The 26,306-nt window shown below is 39.7% G+C and overlaps 1 protein-coding gene and 1 long non-coding RNA gene across 5 annotated transcripts; one reads left to right on the forward strand and one right to left on the reverse strand.

The window, feature by feature from the left end:
• The first annotated feature begins 116 nt into the window (after positions 1-116).
• Positions 117-22,847, forward strand: LOC120307774 (E3 ubiquitin/ISG15 ligase TRIM25-like). 4 transcript variants are annotated; one of them, XM_039342898.1, is made up of 7 exons: positions 117-1,122; positions 4,863-5,512; positions 7,361-7,456; positions 8,759-8,992; positions 10,151-10,313; positions 16,043-16,105; positions 20,670-22,847. In XM_039342898.1, the coding sequence occupies exons 2-7, from the start codon at positions 4,928-4,930 to the stop codon at positions 21,206-21,208; spliced, it is 1,680 nt and encodes a 559-aa protein (XP_039198832.1). In that variant the 5' UTR covers positions 117-1,122; positions 4,863-4,927; the 3' UTR covers positions 21,209-22,847. The 4 variants fall into 4 exon arrangements, with proteins under 4 accessions (XP_039198832.1, XP_039198835.1, XP_039198834.1 ...); XM_039342901.1 differs by having other exon boundaries at positions 5,048-5,512; XM_039342900.1 differs by lacking the exon at positions 117-1,122 and adding an exon at positions 2,008-2,097.
• Positions 1,926-24,359, reverse strand: LOC120307780. Its single transcript, XR_005556643.1, has 3 exons — positions 22,901-24,359; positions 14,203-14,290; positions 1,926-2,061 (listed from the first exon to the last, which is right to left on the reverse strand). It is a non-coding gene; the product is annotated as an uncharacterized LOC120307780 (long non-coding RNA).
• Positions 24,360-26,306: the final 1,947 nt, after the last annotated feature.

The following is a 26,306-nucleotide window of genomic DNA, read 5'->3' on the forward strand; positions in this document are numbered from 1 at the left end:
GAATGTATTTTGTATCTTGCTGCTTTCCTGATATTAAAGACTGAGGGTCTTGTACACAGAGGTTCTCTAGATCAGTGTTTCCCAAACTTGACAATTTTAAAGCATGTGGACTTCAACTCTCAGAATTCCACAGCCAGCAACGCTGGCTGTGGAATTCTGGGAGTTGAAGTCCACATGCCTTAAAATTGTCAAGTTTGGGAAACACTGCTCTAGATGCACCTATGATCTGCTTTTGCTTTTAATTACAAATTCTTGCTATCAAAGTAAGGGTGAAGACTTACTTTTGCGTGAAGACTTACAGCTTCTTTTCACTGAAAAGGAGAACGAAGCCATTATTTAATAGTAATCATTTGTAGGTTTCCCAATAGCATTGTTTGTAAGTGGGGTCTTAAATGCAAAAACTTAAAAAATATATATCTGCATGCTTGGGTTTGTGTGGTTTTGGGAAGATATTTTTTATAAACATTCTTCAGATAAATTTGTATGATGAATTTAGTGTATTCCTTGGTAACATAATAAAATCACTGTTGGGTGTATTGTGGGATTAGGGATTCTGTTTCAGAATAGCCATCTGTGGTGGCAGTAATCCTGATTCTACAGACAATAGATAAATATGTAATATGGCCAAGCAGGCCGATAAACGGGAGCTATCAGAGATACAATATAAATAACTTTCTAAGGCAGAATGATAAATCCGTACAAAAAGGGCTTTTCCAATAAAAAAAATGAATGAAAGAAACCATGGCTTATTTATCTCTTGTCTTTTTGATACCAATGCAACAAGATGTTGGGGTCTGTGCATGCTATATTAAAAATCATGTAGTACTGTTTCCTTTTATCATGGATGCCTATAATCTTGAAAGGGCACAGCAGATAGGTCCTAAATATTTTTATTTAGATGAGCTTGCCAGTGACATCATAACCAAAGGACTTTACTCCCTCCTCCTTTGTAGTTTGAACTATGATGTCACCTGACAAATTCAGATCCCATGATTGGCTATAAACAGGTGGAAAGTCAAGTCAAGGAGTGGGACAACCAGACCACAGCTGAAGACCTTTAATCACTGGAGCTGTAGTAGAGTACCTATTGCTAATTTATCAAGTGCAACTGACTTTTAACAGGTAAGTACAGATAATAGCGCTCAGAGAAATCTGCAGAATTATAGTATCACATCTTAATGATCTAGATGGCACACCCATTGAATATCTCTTTTTTTCCAAATAATTTAATTGTCTTGAATGTTCTAGTCCAGTGATTCTCAACCTTTCCAATGCCGTGACCCCATAATACAGTTCCCCATGTTGTGGTGACCCCCAAGTGGGTGTGGCCACCAATAAGAGGGAGTAGGACAGCTAGGGAAAAGGGAAAAAAATGGCAGACAGCATGGTTTGGCGACCCCCGTGAAATGGTCATTTGACCCCAAATGGAGTCCCGACCCACAGGTTGAGAACCACTGTTCTAGTCTCTGCTCATAACAATTCCGAAATAAATGTTTGCTTAAGTAACTACTCTGAGCTTATTTTCTTGTCGCAAGGGGGGTGTGCCTAAAGTAGAAGCCTTGTCAGTTGTAAGAACAAAATATACTTTCATACTGGGAAAGGCCATAGCTCCATGGTAGCATACATGATTAAAAAACTGTAACGTCATGCAGATACATAAAATCATTCTGGCTTTGCATCCTTGAGCAAGGTTTTGCATTCAGTTAGTGACAACAGAGGCAGTGGCAATATGTTCTGAAGTTGGGGAATGTTACCATCAATCCCTTGCCACAGACAGATAAGCTCCCTGTAGGCTTTGGAGGTCTCTGATGTTGCAAGGAAGCAAGTCCTCTGTGTATGGCCTGCCCAGGCATCTAATAGACGCTGTTGGATTCGAAGGAAGCCTGGGGTTCTTTCTGGTACGTGGTTTGAAGCTTCAATTGTTGCTTGAAATGAGAGAGTAACCTTTGCTTGGATTGGATCGCACCTATGTAATCTCTGTGCATATGGATCCTAGAGGGCCCCTTGTTTTTCAGAGGCGTTCCACGTGATAAAGCAGCGTAATAGTCACCTAGAATGCCACTGGAGAAAATGATGAGCAGAATCAATTGAACATAGGTAAGAGCCTGTCAGAGGTACCACCTCGTGGCGGGGCAGCAATACAGTTGTTACAGAGTGCCAACTAGTGGTTCTGTTCAGAGGTTCAGTTTCTAGCTCAATAACATCAGTACCTGGGCCAGGAGGCTTTGCTCACAATGACACATGCCTTCTTAGTCACCTCCCATTTGGATTACTGTTCTACATGGGGCTGCCCTTGAAGAGCATTTAGAAGTTGTAGCTGGCCCAGAATGCAGTGGCACAGGCAGTTTTGTGTGTCTTAGTCTGTTAGACACTGTTAGCCTTTCGTAAGACCCTGAAGACCTAGCTCAGTGGTGGCGAACCTATGGCACGGGTGCCAGAGGCGGCACTCAGAGCCCTCTCTGTGGGCATGTGTACCATGCCCGGGAGATGGCAACTGTCCCTCTTCAACCAGCCACCTGCTAACTCGCCAAGGTCCCATGTGGCCGGATGCATCCCGGCATGACTGGTTTCCCTCCCACCCCATCCCATCCCTCCTGGCCTCGCATGCTCTCCTTTTCCCGGGCACGACCCACTGCATCGCCTCCTCAGCTGTCAGCCAACCATCCAGCTCAGAGGCAGCTTCTTTGAACTGCTGGCGGCGGGCTGCGGAGCCCCAGAGTGCACCAGTTGAGAGGCCAGCAGGCTGTGGCTGCTGACGGACACCGTCAGCCCCCATGTGCTCGCTGGCCTCTGTATGCAGGGGCCAGTGGTGTCAGGCAGCAGCCGCTCCAGCCCTTGCCTTGCCCCATGGCAATGGCACCCCTGCCCTGCCTCACCACACCTCGCAGGATGAGCCTATTGCCCCACCTGCCAGAGACTCCCTGGATCTCCCCCAACCCTGCCCACCCCCCACAGGCATCCCTCCCCACGAGCAACATTTAGGTGACCACACCTACCCTGGCCACACACCCCAATCTGCCATGACCACCCCAGCCATGCCCTCCCAGTGGGCCACGCCTACCTGGCCCCGGCGATAAATAAGTGGGCTTTGGGTTGCAGTTTGGGCACTCGGTCTCTAAAAGGTTCGCCATCACTGACCTAGCTGTTTCCCTAGGGCCAGAAGATTAGGCAACTACAGTTCTTGAATTTATAATTGGAAGATATCCTTTACCTTTGATGTCATGGCTTACTGTTTTTAATTGATAGGTTTTTAATCTTTGTACTCTGCCTGAAGTCATTGTTGTGAAATAGGCAGTCATATACATTATTTAAAGAAAAATAAAAGCTACGGAGAAATCTTCCACTGATTCGTATACTATACTGCATTAGCAGTACAGACACCAGCTGAAGGATTATGGATTGTTAGAAGGCTGAACACTCCCATATTACTAAAATGTAAAACTTTTTAGTTTTAAACTGACAAAAGCACAGGAAAGATAAGAGCTCACCTCTACATAAATGAGATTATGGTGCTATTGCTAACATTGCCATTATGGAAAGGAATAGCACAAAAGTGTTCTGAGCAATAGGAGTGACCAAAGCCAAATTTACATAGAGAAAAAAAACTGTGATGTTTTATTTCCTCTACTGAAGATGTTTATAGGCAAATAAATATTAATTATATTTAAGGTGATTAATAGTGCTGGGAATGGGTAGCTAAGCTCGCAGGTGTACTTTAAAAATGGCTTGAAATCTTTATTTTTAATATATGTATAATGTCTTTTTTTAATTCACTTTTTTAAATGTTTTTATTGTTTTATGTTTAGTGGGGGGTTCCTTTTGTCCTTTTGGGTTGTTGTTTTTTTTGAGTTCTGTATTTTGTATTTTAACTTTGTTTTGAATAAAATAAAAACAGGTTAAAAAAAGAAATCTTTATTTTTAACCCAAGTTTCAGAAATAATAGGTAGAGAGAATAAGTTATTTTTCAAAGTGTTATAAGGATTCAACAGACCAAATTCATAGTCAGTTGATCCAGGTCAAGAGGCCTAGTTTGGATCCTGCTATTGACAGTGCAACCTGATACAATTTCTTATAATGTATTGTATGTACAGTGAGATTTACTTGTGAATGTTAAATAGTAGATTTTGGATTGAACCATTAATGTTGCACAAAAAAGTTCATGAATAGGTGATTAAATTAGCAAATAAAGCCTATTCAGATCTGTGTTTTAGAAAATACATTTTTATTATATGATTTTAAATTACGTTCTTCAGATTGTGTTGATTCCATTTTCGGTAGCAGGGATGGACTGCCTAGGACCCAAAAGTTCATGAAGTTCTTAGCCATAAAATATGGTCTACAGAGGTAACCAGAATCAAAGGAAAGAAGCTTAGGCATTTCTAGCAATCCTATTGAAAGCTACTGGTTTACCTCAATAAGCACCGCAGGATCAGTTAGAAGATTTATATGTTCCACTCTGAGCATACCTACTCATGACCATTGGAAGAGTAGAAGTAATGATTATATATATTAGATGTAAGATTGGAGAGCCACTTGGGTGTAATGGTTAAGGCACCAGGCTAGAAACCGGGAGATAGTCATTTCCAATCCTGCTTTAGGCATGAAGCCAACTGGTGATTTTGGCCCAATCACTTTCTCTCACCTCTAGGGCCTAAATCTGAAAATATTTCCAGGAAAACTGCAGGGACTAGTTTGCCAAACGTAGAACGAGAGAGAGCGTGAGAGAGAATGCAAAGTAAGAATAAGTTTGAATGGCATCTGAATGCATAATTATAAATTTCTGAGTCTCATGGACTTAAAAATCATAGTATGTGCCCCTTGAGGGTCAAACGTCCCTGTTTTACAGATTTTTATTTTAATAGGTGACTGACTTGGATATATCTGAAAATTGTGTGAATGGAAGCCAAGAACAAAGTTTCCTGTTTCAATGCAGAAGATTGGCTTTATTTTCCTTGAAGACAATATAGTGTGCCCAATATGCCTAGAGATATTCAGAGACCCAGTCACTACAGCCTGCGGGCATAACTTCTGCATGGATTGCTTGCAGGTTTATTGGGAACACCTAGCACTTATTGGAGAACAGCCTTACTGCCCTCAGTGCCAGGAACCCTTGAGTTCAACACCTCAGCTCCACAAAAATATAACCCTGGGAGAAATTGCAATGAGATTTGCACAGGAGAAATCTCAAGATCCACAGAAGCTGGCTAGTTTCAAGAATGTCCCATGCGATTTTTGTTTCACGCGAAAGTTAAAAGCAGTCAAGTCTTGCTTGCAATGTATAGCTTCCCTATGTGATAACCACATTCAGTCTCACTACACAGACAAGATTTTCAAGAACCACCAGTTAGTGGAACCTCTCAGTGACTTGAAAGGCAGCATGTGTTTAAAACATCGTAAGCTGCTAGATCTATTCTGCAAAGAGGAAGGCAAATTTATTTGCCAAATCTGTGTCCGGGAGGAGCATAAGAACCATGAAGTCATTTCTCTGAAGCAAGAAAGAAGCAAGAAAGAAGTAAGCAGTTTTTGTATATGTGTTTGTGCATCAGTGTGTGCCCTCTCTGTTTTTATGGAAGGCAGCTTTGAATAGCAGAAGTGAGTCAGGTTCATATCTCATCATTTTAGCCTATAAAAGTAGCCCATCGCAGATAGAAAGTTTTTCACATACGTTACACTTCTCAATTGATATGGACTGGAGGTTGTAAGAGAGATGTCATTCAACTGTTTGATGCCCAGGATCAGAACTCTAATTTACACACTGCTTTCATTGTTTCCCTTTCATGCTTACTATTTCTGCTCTTTTCTGCAGCATTTCCTTGCTCTGTAAGGTTCATTCACATGCCAAGATTCCTCTCACACTTTGTGGATTATAGATTAGTGTTTCTGTTTCCACCATATGTTCATTACCAGCCATTCTTATAAGTTGTTCAGCCACATTGGGGAGTATCAGAATTACTGAAATGTGTTCTATCTGTGGCACAGGTTTCAATCTCGATCACATTACATGATGTATCGTGACGTATCGCAATGTTTTTTGCCTTTACGGAGCTGGGGTGAGCGTGGCCTGCACATGACGTATCCGGCCCGTGGGCCACCAGTTTGACATCTCTGATCTATGGCATCAGCCATATTTTCTTCCATCCTTAGGCCATGATTTCTATAGCCTTATCTTGTTTCTGTACCCAAACACAGTAGACAGGGGGGAAAAAACCTCAAGATAAAAAGTATTCCTTTAGCTTGTTCTGTTGCTACTTCTGCAAAGAGTTGCTAGTGGATTTTTTTTTTCTTTTCCTAACCTTGATGTCCTTAATATATATGAAAAACAGTCTTTGCTAGCCTGGTGCTAGCTGATTCTGATTACAACTTCCTGATCTGGAAACCCATTTGGAGGATCCCAGGCCAGGTAAATTAAAACAACAAACAAAATGTCATGGTACTTTGAAATAAGCACACACAACCTGCCCCTTAACAATAAATAAGAGTTTTTAAAGTTAGTACACATCCCTCACAAGAGAAAGATTTATAACAAAAAAAGGCAAAAATTTATACAGAAGCTGTGCACAGATGAGATTGGAAGTGTGGGCTTTGACAGCACGTGCAATTGATCAAATGCAACTTTGGGGAAATATTTCCCACTCTGAGAACATGCCATGAACTCTAAAGGAAATTGGCTGCCACTAATTTCTTGCTCAGTCAAAATAGCTGCCTTAACAAGTAGGGGTCCCAGACTCACATTTACCAGATGAGGTTGTTTATTGCCACCTTCTCTCCTTTCCCCCCTATGGAACTACTAGCAGCCCTCAATTAGTTTGCTCTTCCGGGTGGGGATATAGGCATATTGATTTAAAACAAAAACCACTGAGCTATGCAGAATCCATGGGTATTCTTGGAAATAAATAATACTGTATTCTGAAAACTGGTGCTAGTCAAAATATGTATTTTGTTTAACATTAAAAAAAAGGGAAAGAAAGATGGAAAAGAGTTTGTGGGTGTTAAGGAAAGTTTTTGCCACCACGCTGAGCTCACAGATAACAAGTTGGTGTGCTTGGTAATACTGTATGCTCTTTGTTTGTTTTGCAATAGAAACTTGAATTGAGACAAAAGGTTTATGGCTGTTTGGCAAAAACAATATTTTAAAGAATGCCACTCAACTGATACTTTAATATATGAGCACCCCCCATTCTGTGTCCAATGTTGGCACTTCCACAGGTATCCGTGCATTTGGCAGGAATTTTTATAGGAAAGAAGGCCTTTGCGCAAGAAGGCCTACACACTTAAAGAAACAGATTCTGCATATCTCTGAGGCTGTCTGATTACAAAAGTGTTCTGTATTGATTTTGACTGGGGGGCATTTCTTTTCCAGGTGGAGATCCAAAGAATACATGCCAGTGTGGAAAACCAGGTCTTGATGTTGGCAGAAGACCGTCAGAAATACAGAGCAAGAGTGAATTACCTCATGGTGAGCTGCAAGTGAGAAAAGTGGATGGAAGAAGTTTGGAGCTTCTTAGTTGAGTGTGGGGGCAAAACAACTTCCCCAACAGCAGTAAATCGGGAGATAGTAGCAGACAAGACTGGAAGTAGCATCTAGATCAGAATTGCATGTCCAACCATTATTTATTTATTTATTTATTTATGAGACTTATATACCGCTTTAAGTGCAAGCACTCTCTAAGCGGTGTACACCAGTAAGCAATGTATATATATATATATTTACATTGCCCCCAACAATCTGGGTCCTCATTTTACCTACTTCGGAAGGATGGAAGGATGGGTCAACCTTGAGCCGGTAAGATTTGAACCGCTGACCTGCTGAACACAGTCAGCTAAAGTGGCCTGCAGTACAGCACTCTAACTGCTGCGCCACCTCGGCTCATTAGGATGCCTGCTACAATTTTCACAGGCCTAGTATTGGCAGATGGGCCAACCATGTATGGCAGTGTTTTCCAACCTTGGCAGCTTGAAGATGTGTGGACTTCAACTCCCAGAAATTCCCAGCCAGTATGTCTAGCTGGGTTTTTCTGGGAGTTGAAGTCCAAACATATTCAAGTTGCCAAGTTTGGAAAACATGTATTTATAGTATGATATGATGACAGTGATGATGGTTTAAGTATGGCAACTTTTTTAGAAGGCAATGGTATTTCCAATCAAAAGCATTTAGCAGTTCAACTGGCACATTTTCTTTTGACAAGGGTTTTCCCCCCCATATCAGGGAATATAGAAATATGTAATGGCAAGATTGGGGAGAGGAAAAAAAGAATAGCGAATTTTCATCCTGAAGTCAGGAATATGGTTGTATAAAAAGGATATTTATTAATCATTCTGGCTCTAAATCACCTAACTACATAAATAAAAAAATAATGTCAAATAATTGTGATCCTCATTTCCATTCAGTATTGTCTCTTTTCCTGTGGTGATATCTCCTTATCGATTCTGAAGTCACTAGCTTCACAGGTACCTTTGGATCCTGTAGACAAGACTCTTAAGTAATGATCTTAAGGCTAAAAGCCAATCCTGAATATGTTCTACCTTACTCTATCTGTAACACTATGAAAGGTAAACTGGTACTGCCTATATATTTTGGTCTTCAACCCACATGGCTAATAGCAAACAGAGAATTAGAGTTTTAACATATACTTGCACCTATTTTAACACTTGTCTGTCTTTTATAAGAAATACAGTTTTTTTTTTCTGAAAGAGCCCTAAATCAAGATAGGAAATAGATAGAAATATACTATATTTTGTTTTTTTCCATTCTTTACAGAAAGTGGTGAAGAATGCCAGAGATGAAGTTAGCTGGGCCTTTACAGAGGTAATAAAAGAATTCAAGAGACTGCAGACTAAGGTGATGGACTTCATTGATCAAGAGGAAAAGTCAGCTTTACTTGATATGGGGAATTCTATTAAACGCAGACATGAGCAACTTGCAGATCTTAAGAAGCAGAAGCTGTGGTTGACAAATCTGATGGACAATCCAAGTGACTTTCAATTCTTGCAGGTAAAAGTTCACTTTTCATATTGTAACTGAGACCACATATCCTGTTAAATTAGTAACACAGTTGTTAAGTGAATCTGGCTTCCCCATTGACTTTGCTTGTCAGAAGGTTGCAAAAGATGATCACATGACCCCGGGACACTTCAACTGTCATAAATATGAACCAGTTGTCAAGCATCCAAATGTAACTCACGTGGCCATGGGGATGCTGCAATGGTCATAAGTGTGAAAAATGGTCATAAGCCATTTTTTTCAGGGCTGCTATTAACTTCAAACAGTCATTAAATGAGCTGTTGCAAGTTGAGGATTATCTATACAGTAACTAAATCCAACATCCTGGTCAATTTAATCCAGACTAAAGCATCCCCAACAGATGGCTGACTACCCTCAATTGGAACTTAATCAGTGAAGGGAGGTCCAGCACCTTAAGGAACTGGTCCCCCAACTACTCATACTGTTAGGAAGTTTTTGCTAATGTTTTTTTGAACTCTTTCAGTAACTGAAAACTGTTATTCCTGAAAAAAACATTTTGACCACTTTCTGTGCAACATCAAGAAGCTTATATACATTGCCTCATTCATCCATCATCAGAATAGACTGGCATCTATTTATGGGAGGGTAAAATAGGTTATATTACCTTCTCTTAAATCCCCATGCAGTTTTAAAATAATTTTAGGGCATATTTTCTGGTCTAGACTTTCAATACAGACTTCCCATACTACTGCATAGTAGTTTGTTTTCAGATAATGCATCTCAGTTTATTGCAGGATAACCCCAGTTACTCATTGGCTATTTTGCAGAGGCAGCAATTTCCATTCAAGCAACTCAATGTTTATCATTCTGTTTTTAATTACTGCTTTTCTTTCTAACAGCTTTTTCTGTATTTCTTGTTAAGTCCGGTGATCTAGCATTTCATTTTTTGTTCGATCATGTTAGATATAAGTTCCCAAGTAACCCAGTACAGTTTTTCTGTTTGGCAGGCTATGGAAGCACAGTTGTCCCATTTCTGACTCTAGGTATTAGAAAGTGGAAACAGTGTCAAGTAGAAGGATCATACACAAAGGAAAAAAAGCTAATCCCCATGCTCCAATATCCAAATTGACTGTTATGAAAAGATTTTGCTGAACTGTCAGCTCTCTTCAATACTGTTTGTTACTATAGGAATTCCCAAAAATAAAAGCCATATCTGATTGCTCAGAAGCTTTGATTGGGCTGAAATGTGAGGAACTCACCAGTTTTGCGGGGATTAAACAGACACTGAGTGACTTGAAATCCCAAATCTCAATGATTGGACTCTGTTTCATCAATAAAATCCTTCAAAAGGGTAAGTAAACTAAAGTTTGAACGTAATCTTCTTGCATATTCAAATGAATTTCTTCTCATCACATGACTCACACTTCTGTCTCAAAAACAGGAAATCCTTCCAGATGATGTTAGTGGGAAGAAAACATTTGCATGAGGGGCATTGTACTTCGAACACTTTGCTTAAAATAATGCATTTACTCAAAAGGAAAACAACCCTGACAAGAAATAAAAATGTGGAGAAAAATAAAAAATAAACACAGGCAAAAATAGAAGAGAATATATGTAGCTCAAGATTGAAGTGTGGAGTCCTTGGTGCTCTCTTGAGCTTGGTTATTTGCTTGGTTCCTTGATTAGGATATTATTTTCTGTTTCATTTTTCCTGGTATTAATCCCTGTTTATTTTGATGTAGGCTGCTGAAGGTGTGTCTTGATCTTTTTGTTTCCCTCTTAAGTTTTTTATTGTCTGTTTTGAATAGTATGTAAATGTGATTTATCCCTACCGGTAAATATCTAATGATGGCTGATTTATCTGAATGCCAAATTTTCAGGATTTCCCTAGCATTTCTAGATTTATCTTGGCCTAGAATGCTCAGTTTCCCAGTTGAAACTATGGTTGAATCTGTCCATGTGTTGTGAGATTAAGGCGTTTTCAAAATGTCTTCTGATTGCTATTTGATGTTCATGGATGTGCTCTGCTAACCTGTCTGTCCTACCTATTAGTTGTTACAGTCTTTATACTGTATGTTGAAGATGAATCCTCTTTAATCTTCTTCAGATCTTCTAGAGGGATTTAGTTGGTTAGTCTGCTTCGATATGCCATGTGGCTGTATTAGTATGCTTGTAATTTCTGAGATGTTTTTGATGTATGGTAGTGTTCACCTTTTCATAGCTCATGCTGGTTGTGCTGTAGTGGGTTCAGTGGTCAGGCATTTTTTGATAAAGTTCCATGTGTATCCATTTTGCTGGAAGATGTTGTATAGGAGGACCATTTCCATTTCTGATCTTCAAAACTGCTGCAGTGTATTTAGACTCTTGTGATCCAAATAATATTCTTACACAGCTCCTCTTAAAGAATGTTGGATTGATGTTTTGATAATGGAGCACTTGATTAATATGGGCTGTGCTTCAATAGACTAGCGTTTTTAATTTGCTATCATTTCTGCTGCTGCTAAGGATATTCAGGAAGTGTCAATGGAGATTCTCAGTCATCCAGGTCATGGTTGTCCCAAAGGTGATTTTTCAAGAGGCAACTGGCCTTTCTTGTTTTTCTTTGAAGACATTTCGCTTCTCATCCAAGAAGCTTCGTCAGCTCTGACTGGATGGCGGGGAATATTTATATTCTAATGCAAATGACCAGTTGCCTCTTGAAAAAGCACCTTTGGGACGATATTCAGGAAGGATAGTGTGCTGTTATTTTCTTCTTCCCTTGTGATTTTTTTTCCCTTTGAAGATGTTGTTTGTTTCATGTGCCTTTTCTAGTTCCTTTTTTATTATGATGTTTTATTTATGTTGTCTACATACCACATCCATACTTTGGATTGTATATGTGGGACTGCTAGTTTCTAGACACTGTTTTGCAGCCTTTGTTATGAGTTCTGAGGGAGAGACATTAAAAAACAACTTTAGCCCTCTCTCAATGGGTTCACAAATATTTTTTATTTTTGGCCTATTAAAAAAGCCAGAGCAGAAATGGAGCAAACAGACCTCTGGAGAAGAGTATACAGGAAGGACAAGAACAGTAACAAAGAAGACATAACTCTGGAATGGCAGGAGATGGCATTGCTTATTTGAAGGGGCCATAGCAGGTCCACCCTTATGGGACAGGCAGAAACATTTGGAGAAAGGTGCCATAGAAGATAGCTGGGCCCTGAGCCATATAAGGCTTTAAAATTGTCACCAACCATCTTACCTTTCACCCAGAATCCTATTGCTAACAGCTCTTCAGCAAAGCTGATAATCTATGAGGACCCCCAAATTGCACAGAGGTTCTGTCTAGAGCAGTGATGGCGGACCTTTTAGAGACCCAGTGCCCAAACTGCAACCCAAAACCCACTTACGCATCGTCAGGTGCCGGGTGGGTGTGAACAATTGAATGGGTGTGGCCCATTGGGTGGGCATGGCTGCAGTGGTAACGGCAGATTGGGTGGGACTAAAAAGTTCAATCAATCAATTCCAACTTTGCAAGATCTTTTTTTTCCCAGCAAGAAGTTGAAATTGACTGATTGAACCTTTTTTTTTTTTTTGCACATGGCGGCGGAGGCTAAAGCGAAAAGGTTTTATAAAACCCAGCTGAAGGCCTAAGACTGGGGCGATGGCACGCGTGCCCACAGAGAGAGCTGTGAGTGCCACCTCTGGCACCCGTGCCATAGGTTCGCCACCACTGGTCTAGAGAATTCAACACCATCAAGAATTAAAGATGCAAAATTCCTGAGCACAGCAAATCCTTGTACCCAAAGCCAGTCTTGCTCAGGTTGAACTTGAGCCTATTCCTCCCCATCTAGATCTAAAGAACTTCCAAATATTGGGAGAACACCTCCATGAGGGAGGAGGCTCCGTGGTATCCTAAGCAGAACATCCAGATTCAGTCATAGTTTCATTCCATACAGTATTAACCTTGTGAACTCTAAAGCTTTTTCTTTCCTTTATGTATTCAAGATGGATAGTGATTAATATTTATAAGTTATTTATACGCAGGGCTTTTTTTCTCATAGAAAGCCCAGAACGGAGTTCCGGCACCTTTTTTGGATGGAACCTTGTAGAGTAGGCAAGGCAGGTTGTATGACGTGTGTGAGTTCTTGCACCTTTTTTTTTTTAGAAAAAAAGTACTGTTTATATGTAAGGGTGTAGGTTTATACATGTTGTATATAGCATGTTTAAATGTGTTTTGTATGTGTATATTTAGAGAGCAAGCAACTAAATTTCATTTTTAATGTGTGCCAATGTGCCCACAGTAAAAAAATGACAATAAACATTATCTATCTATGACTCTCTCGGATGCTTCCCCAGATAACTCTCCAGATGTCAACTGGGAAAAGGATGAACCAGTTCCGGGCAGGTCTGGAGGGGAGTTAGTCAATGGCTTTGAGCAGCCATCTAAGAGGGATTTGGCTGAAGCTCAGCTGCAGCAAGACAGCCTTGAGGCTTCAGGTGGGAAAAGCACACAGCTGCAACCACTCAGTGATGAGGAAGAGGAACAGCCTTCTGCACCTGTTCCGAGAACAGGCAGGGCAGAGGAAAGGCAAGAGCAGCATAAGTCAGCCTGATTACTTGTGAGGAGGCAGCCTCGCCCTTCTTGATGGGCTGCCCCAGAAGCTGGCTATTTAGCACAGCACGTAGATGAAGATGATGCTGGGAACAGTGTGTTCATTTCTTAGTTGTGTGTTTCCTGATTAGTGTGATTCCGGCCTTGCTTTGGATTGACACCTTGACTTGGATTGTGCCTTGTGAATTCCTGACTTTGCTTGCCTCATGAACCTGCTTGTATTGGGGATTTAATTTTGCCTGGTGGGTTTAGCTTGATTACGGACTCATTGGCCATTGTTCTGTGGACTAGCATTGGTGTGCTTTTTTGCTGGACTTAATTAGGGACAGTTTTTGGGGTTTTGATGAAGGGAATTGCTGGGGAATACTAATAAACCAACTAAACCACTGTGTGTGTATATGTGTGTGTGTGTGTGTGTGTGTGTGTGAGAGAGAGAGAGAGAGAGAGAGAGAGAGAGAAGGGCAGCACAATGACTTCACTAGGACAGCCAGAGATCAAAATAAGCCATTAGGTCTTCTGGTGGTACCTGACTCCATGTCATCAGATGGCCTCCCTAAGTAGCCTCATGTAGATATTATAGGAATGGAGACAGCTTTAAGGAATTTCACAGAGCAAGGATCTAGAGTGTGATCTCTCCAATACATACCAAGAAAGACTGATTTCAGAGAAAAGATATCCACTAGAAACAAGTACTGTACCCTCTTCCTGAAGGAAAGCTGATCAGTGGGCCTTTCCTTTAAAAGAAAAACAAAGAATTTTGCTAGTGAAACTACAAAAAACATCCTACAAGATTGGACTTTTTAAAACAAAACCAAGCAAAATTGACTAAGGTTTTGCCACATTTCTATCCCAAGCAATAGGAAGAATAGGAAAAACTGGGATTTTCTTTTGTGTTTTTTAAAAGTCAAGAACAAGGAGAAATCAGTGAAGGGAGACTCGTACAAAAGATTAATAGAAATCACATGTTCTCAGAGACCCATCCACAGACAGGAACATGTTTTCCTGGCCCAAGCAGGAGAAGTAAAGATGCCGGGAATCTATTAGTTGAGAGCCATGGGATGGTTAATCAGGCCATCATCGTGCCCAAAATGGAGGATGAGATTGATATACAGAAGGGATTTCTTAAGCCAGCTTCATTTGCAGCCAGTTTACACACGGGAGACAAAGCTTAAGCCTGCAGTGCTGAAAAAGCCCTTTATCTTAATTTCTAACTAATGAGACGTGATTATGTTTCTCTTGCTAAGTAGACTACTTTTCAGGACTGACTCCTGGGAATTTAGCACTTTAATGAACACCATCTGTTCAGATAGCCTTTCCACCCACCATAGCAACCCTTGGTGGAACCCAGCTTTTGCTCTGTCAGGTCTCCTGAGTCTTGCTGCCTTCTTTCAGTAATTGGTACTGAAAACAGCAGGGTAAGACTGCATGATTGAAAAAATGGACATGAAAAATGGCCAGTATTCTGAGAACAGGAGTGTAAAACTGAAGTTGCCTCGCAGCTAGTTCATTCTTGACATGCTATAAGTAATGAGGGTAAACCTTCACCCTCATCCTACCCCCCCTCCCAGCTACAGATATTTGTCACTATTGCAAATGTCATAAGTAAGTCAGGAAGGAAGACTTTTTTTAAAAAGTGATGGCTCTTGAGCTGAGCTTAGCTCCTAATGACCATATGGACATAGAAATTAAGGTGGCAACAATATATGTGATTAACCATTGTCACTTTTTGGTTTGTTGGTTTGTTTTTTTACACCCCAGTCTAATTTATAGCCTTGGTATTCCCTGCTAGTTTGCTAGGTCTTTTTTTCATGTCCAGTTCTCACACTTCTCAGATGTCACAGCTGCCCTATAGAAAAGCATTCTTTCTGAAATTCAGATGGTCCCACGCCTATCTTCTTTCTGAAAGGCTCTGAAAACCTGGCTTTATGAGACACTCTCAATGGTTTCAGTTGTCTGAATTGACTGTGGCTCACTGTGTTTTATTCTGTGTTATGCCCTGTTGTTTGTTATTTGTTGCTTTTAGTTGTATATATATATGTATGTATGTATGTATTATGTCTTTGGTTATTCGGGTTTTCTCCCGCGTCAAATTGGAAGTGTCTTGGTGACGTTTCGACGAAGTCTCATTCGTCATCTTCAGGCTGGTGTTTTCGGCTTCGTGCTCCTAGAAGCACGAAGCCGAAAACACCAGCCTGAAGATGACGAATGAGACTTCATTGAAACGTCGCCAAGACACTTCCAATTTGACGCGGGAGAAAACCCAAATAACCAAAGACCTACATACAAACGCCCGGGAAAACCTCAGAAAACATACACATATACATACATACATACATACATACATACATATACATACATACATACATATGTACATACACACCACCCTGAATCATGGATCAATTGCTGATACATACACTGAATAAATAAATGAATACATTTTAAAAACAGGTACTAAATAAATAACTCAAATATCTTTACTCTTTCAGGAATCACAATGGTGCCATATGAACTGTTACCCACACCCACAGATCGGAAGACTCTTCTAAAGTGTAGGTGTTTTAGTTGTTTCCCCAATATTGTTTCCCCAATATTGCCCTCTGGAATGCTGTTGACTGTCAGATCTTGGCAAGTAACCTTCTTAACAATAGTATCTCTTCAGATGACCAGACCGCTTAAGGCAGATGAACATTGTACAAGGGAAGCCATGTTAGTCTATGGCAGGAGTAGGCAACCTTTGGCTTTTTTATGACTTGTGGACTTCAACTCCCAGAATTCCTGAGCCAGCCATGCTGGCTCAGGAATTCTGGGAGTTGAAGTCCACGAGTCATAAAAGAGCCAAGGTTGCATATCCCTGATCTATGTTAACCAAAATTCAGATTTACTAATTTTGTTTTTAAAATGTAAGCTTTTGTAAGCTATTTTATGCCTTTTAATAATATTCGTTTGTCTGAAAAGATGCCACCAGACTTCTGAATTTAGGATTGAAGGAATCTTCTGGGAGGGTAACGAATGTGTTCTTTCACAGAATCTAATTTCAGGGTGCAAAAGATAAAAGAACATGGAACGTGAGGGAAATCAGTCAGCCCTAGTTTAATCCTACCAGAAATGTAATGTTTATTGTTAGGAAACATGCTCATGCTTAGTGAAACCTGTTCTGATTTGTACTGCTTCTAAGGCAAAGGAAGGAAACATCAGCGTGACTGAGGTCCCAAAGGTACTTTAAAAAAGGCAACTGGACTTTCTTGATTTTTCTTGAAGATCTTTCACTTCTGACAAGTTTGTACTCTAATTATATGCCAAAGTTTAAATTAACATTCTAATAATCCTCTCAAGACAGAAATTTTGTGAGACAGAACCATAAAATTTACTCAGCTTTGTGAATTCTGAAAAAATGTATGAAACGTTATCAGAAGAAACAGGAAAACAATAATGGGCAAATTATAATGAGTAAATGGAGACTTGTAATTCTGATGACAGAGTTATCACTTTGGGTAGTTCTTTAGCCCTTTAACAGTATATGGATTTCATTGCAATAATCAGCTACTCTCATTTTAGTTCCTCTTTTCAAAGATCAGCATTTGGGATGTAAAGTATTTGAGGGACCATGATGCAGACAACAAATCACCAATTTGGTATGGTGGGCTGGGCATACAGATCAGAACAATATGAGTTCCAGTTCTCTCTTCAGCAGGAAAGCTGTCTGGGGGACTTTGAGCCAGTTACTCTCTCTCACTCCAACCCAACTCTCCACAGAGTTGTTGTGGAGAAATTAAGAATAGGAAACATTATGTATATCATGTCGGCCAAAAGAAAATCTAATAATATATTATCTGCCAAGTGATGTGCAACTAGGTATTACAGCAGTTCCTCCTAACGTGATAGTTCAGAATAAACTATAGGGTAGGGTAGTGACAAGGGTTGGATTCTTTGATCACTGTTTTTTCCATCTTGAACTGCACTTGATTTTCAGCTGGATCTAGGTGTAACTTAAGGTCACCAGACTTCAATTCACACATTACAGGTAGTCCTTGACTTACAACCATTCATTTAGTGACCATTCAAAGTTACAGTGGCACTGAATAAAGTGACTTATGACCAGTTTTCACACTTTACAACCGTTGCAGCATCCCCATGGTCACATGATCAAAGTTCAGACGCTTGGAAATTGACTCATATTTATGACAGTTGCCATGTCCCAGGGTCATGTGATCACCTTTTCTGACCTTCTGACAAGCAAAGTCAATGGAGAAGCCAGAATCACTTAACAACTGTGTTAACTAACCTGGCAACTGCAGTGATTCATTTAACTAATGTGGCAAGAAAAGTCATAAAATAAGATATTTTGGGCTCAGTTGTGGTCGTATGTTGAGGATATCTGTACATAAAATCTGCCCAGCTACATGTACTGTACATTTACATAGGCTTCTTCTGAACCTATAGTCCTGCTGGAGCCTTCTATCTATCATCTAGCTAGATAGCTGCTATCTAGCTATCTAGCTAGATGATAGATAGATAGATAGATAGATAGATAGATAGATAGATAGATAGATAGATAGATAGGTGAAAGTATAATAACAATAATAGTTCTCAAGGAGAACAAGATAGATTTCTGTGTTTGGAGTAGAACTATGTTGGTTACAAAACAGAATAGAGCAGTGTTTCTCAACCTTGACAATTTTAAGGCATGTGGACTTCAACTCCCAGAATTCCACAGCCAGCAATGCTGGCTGTGGAATTCTGGGAGTTGAAGTCCACATGCCTTAAAATTGTCCAGGTTGAGAAACACTGGAATAGAGAAAAGACTTTTTTTCAGAAGTCCTCCATCTCTCTCTCTCTCTCTCTCTATCTATCTCCTGTATTTTCAAATACTGGCGAGGAGACAAAGTCAAATATAATATTGGTTTTTGGTTCTCTGGCTTCCTTCTCCTGCTTAAGTTGATACCGTAGTCTTCCTAATCACCTGATGTGCTTGCTATTTTTCTCAGCAACAATTTTTTTTTGTTGTTTGTATATGGCACACAAAGTCTGTTGCAGTCCAAAATATTTTTATGGACAGCTTGCTTAAACTTGGTTTAAGCTGCCTGCCTTTACTTGGAGTGAAAGTCACCTCTGATTTATTGAGTATTAAAAGAGGCTGTTTTTCTGTAGTGCTGGACAATAAACTTCCAGGAAAAGCTATGTCCTTAAGTAGGACATCTGGTGCTCTTTCCCTTTAGATGAGTCCTTTTCCTTCCTCCAATTGCTAGGACAATTTCTCAAAACTCAATGTCTTCTCAGAAGCTCTACTGAAATGTGTAAGAGTTTCAAATGTGAAGGAAATCCTTTCTCATCTTGGTGCCCTCTGGATCAGCTGGTTTCACAGTTCACAGATTTCCTAACCCACATGAGGACACCAAGAGCCACACTGTCCACTGAAATTTTATTTTGTTTTCCCTTTCCCTCCTGCCAACTTTTAAAGGTTATTTGGTTTATTATGTTGTATCACGGAACCTTAATATGATACCTTGTTTTTGTAAATTGCTTTGAGATGACTGCTGTGCTTAGGAAGTGGCATAAAAACCCATTTAATACCTTTGCACTTCCTGAACTCTGAGCCTCTGAACTGGTCTTTTATCAGGAAAGGCTGGACAATATAATTCTATATGGTTACGGTTTAACTTGCTTAAAAATTGAGACTTGGTCAACGTAATTGTATTTGTACTGCAATACTGTAGAACAGTTTGGACATTTTGCTTCTGTTTATATTGAGCTTAGTTTTAGCTTGTTTGTTTTAGTTTTTTTAACCATTTATATTCTGTTTTGTATGAGCTTACATACTATGGATCTTAAAAGTTTGGTTATAGTTGTGGGCAAAGCAAGCCTGCTATTATTTTCATAGGTTTGCACTTTCTACTTCTACGCATCTTATCTGCATTCAAGCAAACTAAACAAATGGCTAACCAAGGAATTGAAAGAAGCAGGACATAAATGGCATGTCAGAATGCATTTTCTCATCCCATTACATACATCAGTCCTTCATGAGCCCTAGAAGGTGTGTGCATATTTATCTCTAACTGCCCTTTGCAAATAATCATGATGGCTAATATTAAAACTAAATTTCTTAACCATGACCCCCTGAATGAGACATTAATATATAGTTTGCCTTTAACAGCCACAATGGCTGGGATCACAAATTACATTTGACCACATGATCGCTTAGCATGATATATAAACCCCACCAGGATCTAATTTTTTTTTTAATTATTTCTAACACTCCCTGTCTACTTCCCTCCACACATACACACATTTATATATGCAAGAGCCAGTATTGTGTAGGGATTAAGGTGCTGGATTTGTGATAGGAAAAGTGGTTCTACTTCAGGAATTCCCAAACCTTTCAGCTCATTGACTCCTTCATGAAATGTCGGATTGTTCATCAACCCATATATTTTAATATGTGCGAATAATACTACATTAACTAATAGTACTATAAATAATACAAATAATATAATAAAATAATAAAAAAAAATCTTTCACAATCCCATTGACTCTTAGGGGTCAATATTGACCATTTTGGAGATCTTTGTTCTAATCCTTGCTTGGGCACAAAAACTGTCTGTGTGACTTTGGCCAGGAACTCTGTCAGCCTAGACTGGGAAGATAAAAAATATGTCTCTACCAAACAGCACTGGACTAACATGCTACATAACAGTCCATGACTTTCAATGAAGAGTCCGTCATCCTGCAATGGTTTGATTTAGGCTGATCATAATTATTATTCCTGCCTTTCTACTCAGAACAAGTTCCAGTTTTCATTTCTCAGTGAGGCCCTGGTCAAGTAGGGGCTTGATCCTTGATTTTTTCTGTGTGTAGTATTCTAGCTGCTACATTGCACTGGCTGCTCACAGCTGGCAAAAATATGGAATACGTTATGACTGAAGACAGTATGTCTTATTTCCCAGATTCATCAATATCTGAGGGTAATATTCAAGAAGAAATGGAGGTTCTCTGTGTTAGAATAAAACTAATCTTACTTCCTAGTCTATTCAAATTTTCCTGGCATTCTCATCCTTCTTGTGGATTGACCTAGACTGACAAAATGTAATCTTTTCTTTTTTCCTTTCCATGAAACAGACTATTGTATCCTGAATTTTGATGCCAACACTGCCAACGAAGAGCTCTTCCTATTTAAAGAGACTCACTCTGTGCTGAACATGGGGATTTTGTTGGAGACCTATTCAAAACCCACCCCTGGATTTAACCACTGGCCCCAGCTGCTCGGTACCCGTAGCCTCTGTGAGGGCTGCCATTATTGGGAGGCTGAGATTTCAAATGGCTGGCTATGCCTAGGCGTTGCCTACAGCTACCAGCATAGGACTGAAAAATCGTGCATGTTGTATCTGATTGGCAGGAATAATTATTCGTGGTGCTTGGAGTGGGACTCAGTGAATTTCTCTGTCTGGCATAATAATATGCAGACTGTGCTGCGTGGTGACTACTACAAGACCATTGGGGTTCTTTTGGACTATGCTGCAGGCTCCCTGACCTTCTACGGCATCACCAGTTCTATAAACCTCATTTACCGTTTCTTAACCACATTCACTGAACCACTGTATCCAGCTGCCATGGTAAGCAGCGGGACTTCTATTACTTTGAAACAACACCCTGAATAGAGGCCATAAAGAGGAGGGAGGGGAAATCCCATCTTAAAAGCCAAGAGAGCTTTTACGGTTGCTGATAAAATTAACTTTTATCTCACGAGTGCTGCAGCAAGATTCCTTTTTTGGGTGTTCTTCCCTAGAACATTCTGGGAATGGCTGGGCAGGTGTTGAGGATTCTTTCCTGATGCTCTTCTGTTCCATCTCAAGAATGAAGAAATTAAACTAGTTATAGCTACAACCCTGGAAAGTATCCCTCAAATCTATAGAATGGATTGGATCTCCTTATCTTAGGGCAGAGGAGCCTTTGATTGCAAATAGGGAGATCCAAACACAGATGCCCTTTCTCAGGCCCTGTATTAATATTTATAAATATTATGCTATACCTGTGTTGCAAAAATACTGATAACCATTAGATGGAAGATTCTAAAACTTTTCGGGTCAGCTACATTTTTTTTGGACAGATTTATTAGCCCTATGTGTATTTTTCCAACTCTGGAGTTCAAATTAAATTACTTTAATCTGACTAGTTTATACAGGCTGGCTTCCAGGAAGAACATTGGATTAGCTACACAGAACATGCAAAATCTTAGTTCTTTTCCTTTTTTTTTCGTCTTCAAGTTAAGACTTGATTCCGGATGACTATATGGACAAATCCAGAGAGTTTTCTAAGTAGCATTTTTGGAAGTAGCTTACCACTGCTTTTTTCCTAGAGTTGGGAGAGAATGACTGTAGGTAGGCCTCAATTTATGATAATTGGGATTGGAATTTCAGTCACTAGAAGCAGCCATTAAACAAGCCATTACATGGCTGGGCCTGATTTTTGCCATCATTTTTACCACAGTTGTTAAGCAAATCACCATGGTAATTAAGTGAATCACCTGGTCATTAAGTGAATCATGTGGTTGTTATACAAATCCAGCTCCCTCAATTGATTTGTTTGTTGGAAGCCGACTGAGAAGATCACAAATCATGATCTCGTGTCCCACAAGACCTGCAACCTTTGTAAATATGAGCCAGTTGTCAAGCATCTAACTTGCAATCATGTGATCACAGAGGTGGTGTGACGGTTGTAACTTCAAGGATGAGTGATATGTCATTTTTTCTGAGGCCGACATAACTTTGAACCATTATTAAATGGTCATAAACTGAGGACTACTTGTGGCTAAGGTCATTCAGCTGAACTTTGTACCCAAAGTAAGACTAGAATTCAGGTTTCCCTATTCTTCGTCCAGCTAGTCTTAATCCAACTAGTCTTAGATTTTGGAGGTTTCCCCAAGCTTGTGGGCAACCAGACTCCTAAAAGCAAATGGCTAGTCTGAAAATCAGAACAACAGTCAGTCTTATATTTTTTGTAAAGACAGAATGAACTTCCCTTGGTTATGTAATTAATACGCTTCCCTGAGTAACTGGATGAACTTTACAGTCATTAGAACCTCTTGATGGGCTATTTCAAGTTAAATTTTAAGACTCTGTTATTGTTAAAGATTCTCTGCTGGCAATGACTGTCCATAATTGGTCTTGGTTGACAACCCTGGTAACTACACAGAAACTCCCTCATGCAGCACCAACTCCCTAACTTGCATGTGGCCTGCGCCGGTGCTTCCAGACTCTTCCCCCAGCCTCCTGCAAATTGTGTGAGGTCTGCATTGGCTCTTCTGTGGCTTCCTTCCCCCCCCCCCCCCGCAACACCCCCACATGCCTTACCTGGGACTCCAGCCCTCTTCCTGCTTAAAGATCTGCCCATCTTGGGATTACCATGGCTACCGGATTCCCTGGGATTGCTAACTGATGACATCATGCGTTATATGACTGTATCACTTAGCAACAACAATCCCATCCTGACTGCTGTCATAACACAAGGGCTACCTGTAATACTGATACAAATGGCTTGGTTTTGATCCTGTAGCATATTTGGTGAAACCCATCTTAAGACACACAAAACATTTTTTTAAAGACTTTATGATGTTTATGGTCTCTATGGTCGCACAATGGCAAAAACACAAGCCACCTTGTGACGTGTCATGTGTGAATTAAGTGCATAGTTCTGAATAAAAAAGGAGCCTTTGTTTTAGATATGAATGCCCAAATCACAAATTCTTTTCTCAGAGAAGTTTTCCTGACTTAGATGAATTAAAATGCTAACATTATGAATTGGTCACAGATATTATTTTATTACAGGGAGGAATAGGTAATTGAATATCTTTTTTTTTCTTTTGTCCCTTTGAATCAGTGATGACTCCTGGCAACTGCAAGATTTTTTAGAAGTGGTTTGACGCTTCTTCCTTCCTAGGGCTAAGTGACTGGCTCAAGGTCATCAAGTTGGCTTTGTGCCTAATGGGACAAAAACTCACACTCTCCCAGTTTCTATCTGGTACCATAACAACTACACCACACTGACTCTCTTATATATCATTTACATGAGTTAAAAATCCTACTTCATTTCACATGAATCAGTGCAGACTTACTTCTTTTGTGTGACTGATGTCATTACAATATTGCTATGTCTAATCCCTAGCAAACCACATGTAGTCCGCAAGTTACAACAAATATGACAAAATGGGACCTTGAACTTTGTTACTAAGTGATGTGGTCATAAACCATGACATGTGATGCATCGCTTCACAGTGGCAATTCCAGCAGTCCCTATTGTTGTCATTAAACCAGGACTGTGCAGGTCATTAAGTGAGGACCTCACATGAATACAACTTCCAACTTCCTGCCGGCTACCCTGTTGACTTTGCTTGTGGGAAGCTGGTGGGGAATGTTGGAAATTGCAATCACATGACTGTGGGGATGTTGCAATGGCAGGAACACTGAGGGTCCATCATAAGTCCCCCTCATTCAGTGCAGTTGTAATTTTGAACAGGGCTGTTGATTAATGGTCATAACCCAAGGATTACCTGTACTTCTGAATCCTATCGCTCTGTAGAGACTTCCCTTAGATGAGATTAAGAGCTGGAGCAGCCAATTAGAAAATGGCCTGAGAGCTGGATACATTCTTGACTGCTGAAAAGGCAACGGAGAGGCAGGGTTTTTAGTTAATTTAGTCCAGATGTACCCAGGGGCATTATCAGTTGCATATCCAATTACTGTTCTTGGCTACAAATAGGGGAAAAATCATAAACATTCTGAAAACTCATTGTCCGGGAAAGTAAAACCAGCTTTTTTAAAAATGTTCCCTGAATGAAAAAGGACCTGTAGAAGAATAGAATAGAATAGAATAGAATAGAATAGAATAGAATAGAATAGAATAGAATAGAATAGAATAGAATAGAATAATAACTTTATTGTCACTTTGAATGTACACTAATCGGCATACATCAAAATGAAATTTCATTGCATACAGCTCTCAAAGGGTCACCACCTCTGATATACACTACATAAATATGACAAAAATAAATAAATACTAGAATTATGTATATACCCACATATATTATATGACACAGAGAAACAACAGTCTAGTTCAGGTTATGTATACATTTGCATGGCGAGAAAAACGAATCTTGTGTTTACCAGACGGATGGCATAGGGAACAAAGCTATTACAGAATCGGGTGGATCTACCGGTATCTAAGTGGTCATTAAGATGGCACAGAATCTATTAAAAGAAAAAAGAATATCAAACCCCAAATCTGATCCTATCTGTTTACTGTACTGGTATCTGCCATCAGAACACTGGAATTGTTTTCTGAAATGCAACAATTGGAATTGTTTATAATAAGTAAAATTGATTGAGGGGTTGGAGAGAAATAAAATAAATTAGCCATAACAGAACAGATCTGCTATATGCAGTGATATTCCTTAGTTCTACTGTACAATGGCACACTTTTTAAAAACAGAGCAACACAAACCTTAAGGAAGTTGTTTTCAAACATGGAATCCAAATCATTCATCATCATCTGGGAGTGAAAATAAATTAAAAGTCCACCAATATACCCCTTCTTCCAAGAGTTTCCTTATAAAAGATATTGGCTAAAATTAATCCTGTTATAACCTTCCCTGTTTAACTCTGAGCGTCTGACCCTTTCCATCATGGTGAATGCATCACTTTTTTTTCATGAGATCTATATGCCAGATGCTTTAGAGAGCGCTCTTGGTCCACATGAAAAACAAAGAGATTTTTCATCTGGTCATATCTGAGGAGGGAAAAATGTCAGATCTCCAAGCTGCTTAAATGGTATTTAAGAACAAAAATTATAAAGATGTTTTTTCATTAGGCCCTGCTGTAACAGAGGGTTTGTGTTTTCCAAACTTAGAAGGAGATATACACACACCAATCTGATTAAAGGCAGAACCTATGCAAGTAAGGTTGCTCACTGCCACAAAGCACAAGAACACTGTTATTAAGACATATGCTGTGTTTGTTCATAACAACATAATACAGAAGGTAGAGGTTTGTCTGAAGTTTTGCACTGCTAAACTAACTATCACAGCATTTCACATCTAAAGAAGTGTGCTCAAATACATCAAATACTTCCCTTTTGTAAACATATAATTCTATCACAGAATGTGATTTATTTTGATATTGGCTTAGTTTGGGAAGCCAGCTATCATGTGTAAATTATGACTAATGACTTATCACTTTTGGTGAATTCAATTCAGTAAAGATCCTTACTGAAGAATCGATGGACTGTTGTCGCATTGCAACACTGATTGCAAAGAGAATGCTTCCTTTTATATAAATAAGATTATAGATCAAACTGTTCTTCTGTAACATCCTTGGAATTAATAGACTAATCAATGAAGTTACTAAGTATGGAGAGAGAGGGAGGGAGGGAGGGAGGGAAGGAGGGAGAGGGAGAGGGAGAGGGGGAGAGGGTGAGGGAGAATGAGTGAGTGAGTGAGTGTTTTCAATCTCCTATGGCTGTAATCTGAATTCTGTGAAATTACTGCTTGGCTCAGCACTACCCTTTTCCCTAAATTGCCTAATAGCATTTGCTGATCTAGATTTACCTTATTCATGGAGCTGTCTTAGCTGCCAAATATGTGCAGTTAGTGCATGCATGTATAAGGGTAACACCTGGTTTTTCCACCTATGATCTTTCAGATAATTATTGCTAGCTGAAGAATGAATTCCCAAACAGTGTACTTGAAGACCAATAATAAAAGGT

Source organism: Crotalus tigris, unplaced genomic scaffold (genome assembly GCF_016545835.1).
Source record: "Crotalus tigris isolate CLP2741 ecotype Arizona unplaced genomic scaffold, ASM1654583v1 scf7180000017814.3102382, whole genome shotgun sequence".
Classification (NCBI taxonomy): domain Eukaryota; kingdom Metazoa; phylum Chordata; class Lepidosauria; order Squamata; family Viperidae; genus Crotalus; species Crotalus tigris.

Bases quoted from the DNA above. Each gene is read 5' to 3' on its own strand.
- LOC120307774 (XM_039342898.1), top strand. From the start codon at position 4,928: ATGCAGAAGATTGGCTTTATTTTCCTTGAAGACAATATAGTGTGCCCA. The intron at 8,993-10,150 runs GTAAAAGTTCAC...TTGTTACTATAG, and splicing joins GTGACTTTCAATTCTTGCAG to GAATTCCCAAAAATAAAAGC. The intron at 16,106-20,669 runs GTAGGTGTTTTA...TCCATGAAACAG, and splicing joins TCGGAAGACTCTTCTAAAGT to ACTATTGTATCCTGAATTTT.